General features: G+C 40.0%; 1 protein-coding gene across 1 annotated transcript in view; it reads right to left on the bottom strand.

Annotated features, from left to right (window-relative positions):
* PLEKHD1 (pleckstrin homology and coiled-coil domain containing D1) overlaps positions 1 to 11,861 on the bottom strand; it is a 41,762-nt gene that overhangs the window by 16,790 nt on the left and 13,111 nt on the right. Inside the window, exons 2-5 of the mRNA XM_015820022.1 lie at positions 9,433 to 9,526; positions 6,052 to 6,141; positions 5,363 to 5,439; positions 1,030 to 1,121 (exon numbers count right to left, since the gene is read on the bottom strand). Of these exons, the coding sequence (XP_015675508.1) occupies positions 1,030 to 1,121; positions 5,363 to 5,439; positions 6,052 to 6,141; positions 9,433 to 9,526 (353 nt within the window). The remainder of the gene's footprint in view (positions 1 to 1,029; positions 1,122 to 5,362; positions 5,440 to 6,051; positions 6,142 to 9,432; positions 9,527 to 11,861) is intronic.

Below are 11,861 nucleotides of genomic sequence, written 5' to 3'. Positions count from 1 at the left end.
TAGGGGGGGATTTTATAGGGATTTTAAAGGGATTTTATAATTTTAAATCTAATACAGGTCATTTAATATATATTTTAATTTGGCTTTTAGATATTTATTGTATTGTACTGTTTTTATTTACCTGTAAGCCGCCCTGAGTCCCTCGGGAGAAGGGCGGGGTATAAATGGGAATAATAAATAAATAATAAATAAATAAATATATGCCAATTGCTACACATCTGAATTTTAATCACATGACCAGGGGCAGGCAACCTTGGCTCTTTTATGACTCGTGGACTTCAACTCCCAGAATTCCTGAGCCAGCTTAGCTGGCTCAGGAATTCTGGGAGTTGAAGTCCACGAGTCATAAAAGAGCCAAGGTTGCCTACCCCTGCACATGACCATGGGGATGCTGCTGTGAAAAATAGTAATAAGCCACTTTTTTCAAGGCTACTGTAACTTCAAATGGTCACTAAATGAATGGCTGTAAGTCGGGGACTACCTGTACAGAGAAACCTTGGCCAGATACTGAAGAGATGGTGATATAGGACAGGGAGGGCTCCTTTCCAAGAGCTTCCCAAAGCTGGAGGGCAGGCACCCCTGAGAAAACCTTCTCTGTCAAGACCATTTTCAAAAACTTGTGGAAAAACTTCCAAAGCAGTCCTTAAGACTCTGATATGTTCCTATTCTATCATCTTCCCAACTGGAGAGAGGCTTATATGCCAAAAACGAGAGACAGTGAATGTGAACGGAGTAGCGTCATTTTAAGGCTCCGAAGCTCTTTGGATTCAAAGGAAAAAAGGTGTTTAAGTTTCGAAGGGATGCCCAAGATGGCTCCTCTCTGCAGCTCTCTGAAGTCCTCACCTGGGACTGCCTGACTGTTCTCTGTAATGGCAGAGTGATTCCAGAGACAAGTCTGTGAGAAAATCTCTGGGCGCCCTGAACTACCTTTTGCCTTTGCATCTGAAGTGCTGCGTGCGCTGCCCTATTTAGTGCATTCATGTACAGATGATAATAATCTTTAAATATATTGCTGCTGTTAGTTCCAACCTAAATATTCCTGTTTCTCTTTGGCCAGTTGTAGTCCCTGAGCTTCAAGGCTCTCAATCATCGCTTCGCCCAGCTGAGCATTTCTCCAGGTCCTTTAAAAAAAGGGAACAGAAAAAGAAATCAAAGAATTAAAACAGCCTCCTTTTCTCTTTCCTCCTTTTTCATCTTTCCTCTTTTCCTAGGTGTCAAACAAGGAGGAGGGGGTCCTTCTTTCATGTTCTCCCCCCAGACAAAGGAAAATAACTTTGAAAACAGCTGGTAGTCTTGCCTTCTTTTTGTACTATTCCGTTGAACAGATAAAGTGGGAGAAAATGAAGAAATAATCAGCACTATGAAGGAACATGGAACTCATTTCCCTCCAAAGAATAAAAGGGCCATAACAGCAGGGCGCCTGTGTAATTCATAGCATTACTTTAATTTTCTCTTTCAATATATTGGCCCAGACTCTGCCTCTTGCTACCTGGAGCCCCAAACCCTCCCAAACGGAGTCACACACCACAATTCTCATGTTTCACTGGCACTCTTATTATTTGGTACTTAGATATTCAACAGTATAAAATTGTTCAACGTGGTGTGCAAATTGCTTCCATTTCTTGCAAGTCTGCAAAATGGAATTTGGGAATCCTAAAATGCATATGGATCAGGACACTAAGGATTTAGGGCAGGCTCCACATTAGATGGCTGCAGAACCCAGATTTATGTTGCAGGCGAGTATGGAAGCTCAAGATGGACACCCCCCCCCCGTATACTGAATGTTGGAAGAATTCCCAAATGACTGCTGCATTTGGATATAGTTGGCTGGCATACATTTACTCAGTTGTGTGAGGGGGTGAAAGATATTTAACTCCTATTCTGTTCTCTCCCCAAGTCAAGAGTACAATAAAAAGGGAGATGGATCTTTCGGCTCAGCTCTGTCACAGATGGTTAGCTGGCTTCCGCAATCCTGTCGAAGCCACATTTTTCAGAATGTTCTTGACCTTCACAGTCAAGCTACCCTCTTTAACTAAACAATTGCATGACTGCTGAAGCAATTCTTCAAAGCTATTTTAAGCTGTACCAGGCAGTAAAGATGCTCCTCTGTGCTTTTGCCTTGAAGCACAGGTGGGAGGAGATGAAAGAAGATGAGCAGGACAGAGCAAACCATTGTAGAAGATAGTTAATGACATGAGGAATTACTCCAGAGTAATTTATTATTGCCGGCCTATAGCCAGGAATTTTGCCAGACTAAAGCACTCTATCTTTGCTCCTTGGGAAAGACCCCCCCTCCCTCCTGTGAATCTGCACTACATTCCACCACAGTAAGAGAGCATCATCTATTGTTCGCGCACTTGTACTCTCCATTTAAGTCCATCTAAATGTTAATTAGCCTTACCCCAAAAGTTCCTGTGGAAAAGAATGGCAACCCAAATGGCAAAACTAGTACTGTAGCAGAGACAAAAGGTGAGCGCTCCCCTCTTAACCTCCCACATTAGGACACCAATCTGGATGGCTTTCTCCTGCAAAGCTGGCAATTTGGGAAGTACAACATTGCATTTAACGGGGAAAAAAATATGTGATTAGATGAATGTGTAGCCTGACCCTTGGTATTTCCATAAGCTTTCCATCAGCGAGAAATTCAAAGTTGTTTTAACAATACCTGATTGGCTGACTATTTGGGGCCCTTTACCGTGCACTTCCTTTTTGATGGGATCAGTAGTTCCATTCATTCTGGTTACAATATTCCTCTTCTAAATTACGTCCTCCATTTTTAGCTGAAGATAGATGACAGGAGTCAAGAGCCCTTGAACTGAACAGCTCCTTCCAACTCTCCTCCTGCTTGTTCAAGGCAGATATCCATTTCATATGGAGCTTTCCCCACTGTTGAAATGAGTATCATCACCTCATCCTTGAAGTGACAGAAAACCATTCAAGAACAAAATTGACTGCCCCCATTGCCTCTAGTCCCACTGTTCTAGGCACCTAATCTCCCTCCAAAACAACAGTGATAAGCCTAATTAATGTCATATATCATGAGGCTGCTGTTGGATGGTAGCAGAATGGGGGTGGGTGGGTTTACAGGGACACAGATGAGAATGATTTGGGCTTGTCTTGTGCATAGGCTGGGAATCACATAAAGGCAAGGTCATAGGGACATAATATAGCCAGATTCAAGTGGAAAAAGGTTCCTAATCAAGACAATAAGCCTGAGTCAAAGATGACATTTCAGATAGGCAGAAAGGAGCTATCAGCCTGGCACACATTCACCCAGAGTTCAGTCCCATTGCATTCCATGGGATCTAGGAAATGCATTTTATGTGCCTGCCTGGGTGTCAGATGTAATGTTAGGGAAAGAAACTAATGCAGGTTCCATCCCGCAGTTTCTCTTCGGAATGACATCTCTTTCCTAGCAGCCTTTCCCCACTGCTGAGTTAAAATGATATTTAGTCATTCCTGAGTCACAACAAGGCCAGCATAACATTTGCTGCCTCTGATCTCCATTAGCAATCCTTCTCCTGCCTTCACTGAATTGTTAACCCTCAATTGTTGCTCAAGGGTGTTGTTCAGATATGTATGTGTGTGCCATTCCATAGGCCATGGCACTGGCTTGCTTGTTGGCGTTCTGCCATCTGCTTTCAACATATCGAAAGCCAGAAAGGAAAACTTCGCTAATCAGAAGCCAGAAGGTTTTTCACTTCCGAGCTCTGCCTAACCTTTCTCGGCTGGTTTGTTTGACCTTCTTTTTACATCATATTTGCACATTTCCTAAAATTAAAATAGTTGAAATTTTTTTAAAAAATCTATTGGAAAACATAAGGGCTGAAAGAATTTCAGAGAGGAGGGAATTCCTGCCATCAATGTACAACCCGCTAGGTCCTCTAGAATAATTGAAATGGACTAGCCCAGGGGTAGGCAACCTTGGCTCTTTTATGACTCGTGGACTTCAACTCCCAGAATTCATTCATTCAGGAATTCTGAGAGTTGAAGTCCACGAGTCATAAAAGAGCCAAGGTTGCCTACCTCTGGCACTAGCCCATGGACAATGTGCTTTCTTACATACTTGTTGGAGGAGGAACATTGAAATTGACAAATAGAGGAGAAATGCCAAACAGCTACAAATCGAAAGTCTTGTGTTCCTCAGCTAAAAGGGTGTTCTGCTATCTTCCCTCTATTATGTATTTATTTCATCTGCCTTTATTATTTTTACAAATAACTCAAGATGGCAAACATACCTAACACACCTTCCTCCTCCTATTTGCCCAACGATAACCCTATGAGGTGGGTTGGGCTGAGAGGGATTGGCCCAAAGTCACCCAGCTTGGCTTTCATGGCTAAGGCAGGCCTAGAACTCACAGACTCCCACTTTCTAGCTAAGTGCCTTAACCGCTAGGCCAGATTGGTTCTCTCTATTTGGTGGAAACCTAAAGACAAGTTGATATCAGCAACAGAGAGGTCTTGGGAGGTAACAAATTTGAAATGAACTGGGGAAACAAAATATTAATAGAGAGGACAGAGACACAGTAACATCTGATTCATACAGAAGATAATATATGTAGCTCAAGGTTGAATTGTGGAGTCCTTGATGCTCTCTGAGTTTGGTTGTTTGCTTATAGAAGTTTCATTACCATCAGTGATAGTGATTGTGGCGTTTGCTCCCAATTTATATGCAGTAGGTTGCTCTGCCAGTGTTGATGGGGGTGTGGATTTCTCCTTGGTAGTTCCTTGATTAGGATATTAGTTTTTTGCTTATTAATTGGTTCTACTTAGAGCAATGTGAATATCATCTAGTCATTAAGCATTTACCAAGGCAATTCATACACAATTCTGTTGATTTTGTTGGGAGAATAAAGCATACTGTATGTCTAAAAGTGATTATGTGCTACCCAGAGTTACAATGGAGTTGGGCAACCTTATATTTTTAATAGTAACAGCAGCAGCAGCAGCAGTGATAAATAATGTGCTCTACCCCTGTGTATCCTGAGAAGCAGATAAAATAAGTGGGATCAGCAAAAGCAAGGCTTATTGGAAGTTCTCCATGGTGAATTCTTCTAGGGTACTAATTCTTGTGGGATTAAACTGTTTATATTAACCAAAATATTTGCAAAACCAAAGAGCACTTCCAGGCATTGCTTACACTGAACTTTCATGTTGTCACTCTCCATTTATAATCCTCCCATCTTCTCTCTATCCTGAGAGGCTATTTTTAAGGGGGGGGGACCGCTAAAGGAAGAGGCATCCAAGCCACCATACCGCACAATGCCTTTTGACCATGAGAACCCCAAAATAAAAGTAATGGTGGCTTGAATGCCATTCAAAATCAAGACAAGCAAAATGGAGTGAATGCACGCACACTTACACTTTTCCAGACTCCTGAAGCATCTCCAACCACTGGGCTTGCTCATAAGCTGATTCTGCTGCTAGTACAATGTTGCCCTAAAAATAATAATAATAATAAACACCATCTTTTCCTCAAGAGAAACTGGAATGTAAACGCAGCTCATCAAAGGGGAAAACAAGCAACCACTACTATTACAAAAAGAAGACTATCTGGGAATACATATATCAGTTTTACTTGCATGACTTTCCCAGAGTAATACTGGGAATAATAAATGTTGCAAGAACAATTTGCATTGATCCCTGGAAAGCAGTAAGGAAAGTTAACCAATTGAAAGTGATGGTCTACAAACAAATGAAAAATCTTAGGGACTTCTAATGTCACAGCTAATAGTTCCCTTTACTGGCTGTTACATTTATGTGAATAAGCTATCAAAGAGAAATCAGATTAACAGAATAACTGAGTTGAAAGGGACCTTGGAGGTCTTCTAGTCCAACCCCCTGCTTACGGAGGAGACTCTATACCATTATGGACAAACGGTGGTCCAGTCTCTTTTTAAAAACGTCCAGTGATGGAGCAGTGTTTTGCTGCTTGAGCATCTCCGTTGTATGCTTCTGTTGGGCCATCTACTTCTTTACTGTCTAATTAGCAACTTGGTGCAGTATTAAAATCTATTAAGTGGAACAAGAAAGGAAGAAAAACCACTTTACATGGAAGTCCTCGTGAGAGATTTTCATTGCATAAGGCATATTGGATTCTTCTTTGGCTTCTACGATGCAACCACCAAGAGGTATGACACCCTGAGGAGGCACCAAAGATTTCAGACAATTGGTTAAAATCACCAGTGAGAAGTGACATGATGCAGTTAGACCTAGATAAGACTGAGAGATGGGCATCCTCATAGAGCTAACAATAACAGATACATATATACAGGAAGTCTTATATATCTCCAGCTTATAAACAGCCCTTAGTAGTTATAAACGAGCTGACTGTGGTACTCAAAATGGCAAATAAATTTAATTAATTAATTAATTAATGATGAGATACCACCTATCTCATCATTTGGAGCAACTCTGGCTGAGTGACTGACCAGCAACAAGATCTGACTTGAAAAGGCAGATGGCACACATCCCCCACCCCCTGCAAATCAATGAACCACTGAAGCTACACAATGTCTCCATGAGTGTCACAGAATAGTGCATGCTTGTTTAATATGCTGTGCAGCCTGTTTTCAATGGTTCCTGAAAGCATTATATGGCTGCAGCAGTTCCTCAGCTAGAGAAAGAGGAATGCTGTCCTCTTTTTGCCCATTTTGAGTAATATCATGCTCCTGTATTTTTCTGACTATATAATAAGAAACATTTGACTAAATAACCTGTTCCAATTTACATACACATTCAACTTAAGGATAGAGTTAGGAACAGAACTCTTTCTTAACCCCGGGACTTGCTATACCTCAGGTTCAAGGTTCACTTAGCTCACAGATACTAACACACACTCTTGGCTACAACACCTACACAATGTGAGGTACTTTGTAAAGAAAATTATCTGAAAGAAAATAAGGCTTATTAAAGGAACGTATTTCCAGACAGTTCTATCTTTGTCTGACTGAATACTGAACATTGTGAGTTTATTTTCTCCTTTCTTCCTATATGTTGGTATTATGGAAAGAAAATAAGTGGAAACGATAAAAGTCATAAGCTGGTAATGACTGAAAGTTATCATCGTCCTCTTCCATAAATGAGGAGGGTTGTTTACATAAAGACTTTGTCTGGAAGCTCTCTTAGCTTCCCTGATCCATAAGAAACCTCTTCCAAAAAGAAAAAGGAGTACAAATAATTCAAACAGTTGTAAACTCTTGTTGTTGTCAGTTGTAAACTCTTCAATAGAGAGTGTTTGGCCACTGTTTTCCAGGCACTGGTCACCTCTATCTATTGGAATGTATTTCTTCATGGTGTCCATTCTTTTAAAATTTCTTCAACATTTCAATTAATGACAAATTCAGCTGATAGATCATATAATTGGGCCAGTTACACTAAACATATGGTAGTTTGTCACCCTGGGAGAAGAGAAACTCTTCAAGCATGGCATCCTATTGCTGGGATACTCTTATGGTGGCTTATCTAGAGCCATCTGCATTTCCCCCCAGTGCCAGTGAAGATGTTTCTCTTCATCAGAAGCTTCAGCATGGCACAAGAACTGGATGGTCAAAGATATTTCATCTTCTATGCAAAATTTGCTTGGTTTGCTTTGTGCTTATTTCAAACGAGCATTTCCCATCAGCAAAATGCTCATGATTGACAAAAGAAGAAGGAAGGGATTTCCGTGGATTTATCAGCCCCCTATAGCCTTCTGAAACCTGCCTTGCTCCAAATTTGGCATGAGATACTACAGGAGAATGTGGAACTGGTGAAAATCATGTTGTATATCCTTAACCGCATTGAGGAGAAAGAAGTCTTTAAAGTCTAAAGCTTGCTGTAATAACAATATTTTATATAAAAATATAAACGTGTGATAATTTGTACTGGTGTTTCTACTAAAATGCCAGTAGTAAAGATGGGGTTTTTTAAACAAATCTATTAAACAACAAACTATAAAATGTATCTAAAAAAATGCTATGGAAGCAGTAGCGCATAGATCAGGATCAGCTGGTAAATCTCTTAAGTTACAAGGTGTAGATGAAAAGTACTTCTGACTGTCAATTAATCATAAAGACAGAAAATACACGGAGGTTGCCTGTTTTCTAAATGAGAGGGGTGAAAAGAAGAAAGCTTGGGGAACAACAGAAGCACACCCAGAGAACTGTACACTCTGTTCCCAGGCTAAGCATATACTGGTACATTTAGGGGCACTTTTTATTTAAAGGCATAAGGGCATAATCACCTCCATGAATTATTACTGAGTTTCTGAATAAAAACAAAGTGAATGTCAGAAGCCTTAAGCCAAGTCCACTCTGAATGCATAGCCCCACAGATGTCTTCTGTTTCTGAGATACCTAATATTCAGGGTGTTCAGAAAAGGAGTAAACTTGCAAGAATAAGAAGTATAGAATGGAGAAGCTTTATTTACTTACAGGAAGTTCCTGGTTAATGACAGTAATTGGGATCAGGAACTCTCTTGCTACAGTTATAAAATATGATATCAGATGACTGCATTGACTTATGATAGCAAATTCCAGCAGTTCCAGTTCCGGATGTTAAGCATTAGCATACCATTTAGACTTATATACCACTTCATAGTGCTTTTACAGCCCTCTCTAAGCAGTTTACAGAGTCAGGGTATTGCCCCCAACAATTTGAGTCCTCATTTTACCAACCCCGGAAGGATGGAAGGCTGAGTCAACCTTGAGCAGGTAAGAATAGAACTGCTGGCAGTGAGAATGCAGAGTTAGCCTGCAACACTGCATTCTAACCACTGCACCACTACGGCTCTTTAAGCAAGTCTTGTGCTGACTTACCCATTGATTTTGCTTGTTGGAAACCGGCTGTGTAGGTCACAATACTGCTCATGTGACCACGGGATGCTGCAACCATCATAATTGAGAGCTGGTTGCCAAGCACCCAAATTACAACCATGTGATTGTGGGGACGCTGTGATGGCTGCAGTTTTGAGGATTGGCTATAGGTGTCATTCAGGGCCACTGTAACTTTGAACAGTTGCTGAATGAATGGTTCTTAATGGAGGACTATCTGTATTTATTTATCTACTGAACCTATGTGCTGCTCAGTTGCTCTGAGTTGCTTACGTCAAGCAACAATTATCATTCAAATAGAATCAATCAGTCAATCAAAACAATCACTCCAGATGGCCCCACGCAATCCTGGTTGTCCTCAAATGTTTTCTGAAATGCCACAACTTCAAGGCTTTTTGGCAGCTGAACAAGGAAAAGGCAATCTGGATTTCAAGGGGATTAAAAGTGCATGCTATATTTGATTGTTTACTCTCCAGGTTATGCAGGTTCATTTAAATTTTTTTTAAAGTTCATTTTAAGTACACAAATATATATATATATACTGTGAAGCAGAAATCTGGTCGTTCTAGACTTCTTTCTAACAAGACTCTATCTGAATGTCTTTGGAAGTGTTGCTAACCTTTGGATGGATATTGAAGTACCGATTACTTTCAAAGTTCTTCTTTTCACTCTCAGCATAGTAAAGCAGAAAACTTTCCTTGATGATAAAGAATCTGAAAAAGAAATATTTCTTTATGTAAAATTTTAATTCTCCAACAGGCAAGGGTAACATGTAGTTATTTAAACCCTGGTGGGTGCCATGGTCCACAGTGTAGTACAGGGGTCTTCAAACTTGGCCCTTTTATGACTTGTGGACTTCAACTCCCAGAATTCCTCAGCCAGGCTGGCTGAGGAATTCTGGGAGTTGAAGTCCACAAGTCATAAAAGGGCCAAGTTTGAAGACCCCTGATGTAGTAGAAAGTGCCGATGTATCTGAATGGGTATGAATTGGCCTTTACATAAGTCTAGCCCTTTTTTTATAATATCTTTTGCTATTCTACTAATTTCATTTTGAGGAAACTTTCCTTTTACTGAGTTCCCTGCACATCCTATTTTGCGCTTTAGTGATTATAATCCATTGATTTCCATTCTTAAGCCTAAAAGAAGATAGTTGAATTACTTTTTCAGCATTTTTTCAAGTCTAAATTTTGCCGCCTATATGCCAGTTCCAGAAAAATTACATAGATCTGTACTATCACACACTGAATCTTGGGGGAAAAAGTAATGTGGTACTTTTAAATATTTATTTGTTAAAAATGCCTTCTATATCAGTTCCCATTATAGAAAATTTGGAAGCAGTTAAAATTTTTGAACTCCTTCTCAAAGAAAAACAATTAAAAAGGTATAGAGGTAGTCTTTGATTACTGGCTGCTTTGTTTTACAACCATTTGAAGTTGCAACAGTGCTAAAAAAAACCCCAAAGCTTGCCACCCTTCCTTGCATTTATGACCCTTTTAGTGATCACGACTGCCATTTGTGTGTTTCTGAACTAGCTTGTAACAAACAGAGTAAATACAGAAGGCAGAAGTAAAATTGCTTTGCTTAATGAGCAAAGAGAAAGTGAAGTTGTAAGCCTGTCACAGTCACATGATGTTTCAATTAGTGTCTGTGGAGCTTGGCAGTAGAGTTGCTGGTCCCAACTGTGGTGACTGAGGACTACCTGTATTGGGAGAATTAGTGGCTGGGTAAAGTCACTGTAAAGAGGTGAATTTCTTTAAAAAGAACTGCTAAAACATATCAGTGATGTGTACTTGGTGATATATGAGAAGATTCTAGTGTAGTAGTTTAAGTCGAATCATCAATATAGAGTCCCTCATTTATATTTACATGAAGAAACATGAAAAGTCACATTACTAAGTGAGATCGGTAATATGTTTGTTATAAGTGACTTCTGGTCACCACCCTAAGTCGGCCAAGCGTGGTGAAGCCGTCTTGACCATCGATTAAAAAACAACGGGTCCGGGTCTTACCTGCTCTGGAAGCGGCATCCACGCAGAGAACCGGTTGTTCACATATTTGAATCCCACCACTGAAGACATATTGTACATAATGTACCAAATGTATAATGAGGTTATGGGAAGTCAGCCCCCCGCCAGAGAAGGAAATATTAAAAAGGGCAGAATATAATAATAATAATTATTATTTATTGAATTTATATACCGCCCTATCTCCCTTACAGGACTCAGGGCGGTGAACAGGCGATAATAAAAACCACGATAAATATACACAAGTTTCTGTTCTAAAATCAAATTAATATTTCCTCAAGGGATCTTAAAAAGGCAGAAAAGCATGCCCAGTTTTTCTTAATAGCCCCAAGTTTCCCTCCCTCATGCAGAAACCGGCTCTGTAGAAATGCAGATATCATAATCCTTTCAGAAAGACTGGCACCTGGAAGCTTAGAGATGATGGGATTAGAAAGACAAAGATTCCCTAGAATCAACAATCCCTCACACCAAAAACATCCAACACAGGACATATCAGCCATACACCCCTGGGAAGCAGGATATGATCTTAGGACATAATAGGATTGACCCACCACAATCAGAATACCAGAAAGGCACACTCAGACTCAGGTCAAAGTTCATGCCACAGGAACAACTCCAAACAAAAGCCCAAGAAAGTATAAAAACCCACCATTCCCTACTACATGTGGCCAGCTTTCCCAGAGCCATCTTTCTGTCTGGCTCTCTACAACCTTCTTTCTAAAGCAGTCTCCATTTTGTTTATTCCCAGTTTAGAATAGACCCTGATGAAAATTTTTCTTTCAACAAGGTCTAGATTATTTTATAAAATGCTTTAGTTTCTCAGCAGTAAGAATGCTAATGAAATATGTGAAAACAAATCTTAAAATCCACTGGCATTGTCTTTGGAATGGAAGACTAAAGCAAAATGTAATTATCCAGACTGGAAATGTCTTTCACAAAAGAAGTTAAGATAAAAGATGTGTTTGTCCTGAGCTACAGATAAATTTCAGAGCAGTTCCAATTCTCAGCAACTCTCTTAGCATAA

The sequence above is a fragment of the Protobothrops mucrosquamatus genome, unplaced genomic scaffold (assembly GCF_001527695.2).
Source record: "Protobothrops mucrosquamatus isolate PMUCROS unplaced genomic scaffold, P.Mucros_1.0 scaffold1044, whole genome shotgun sequence".
NCBI classification, from domain to species: Eukaryota; Metazoa; Chordata; class Lepidosauria; order Squamata; family Viperidae; genus Protobothrops; species Protobothrops mucrosquamatus.
Note: the sequence above shows the minus strand (reverse complement) of the source record. Positions and strands in the feature narration are given on the sequence as shown.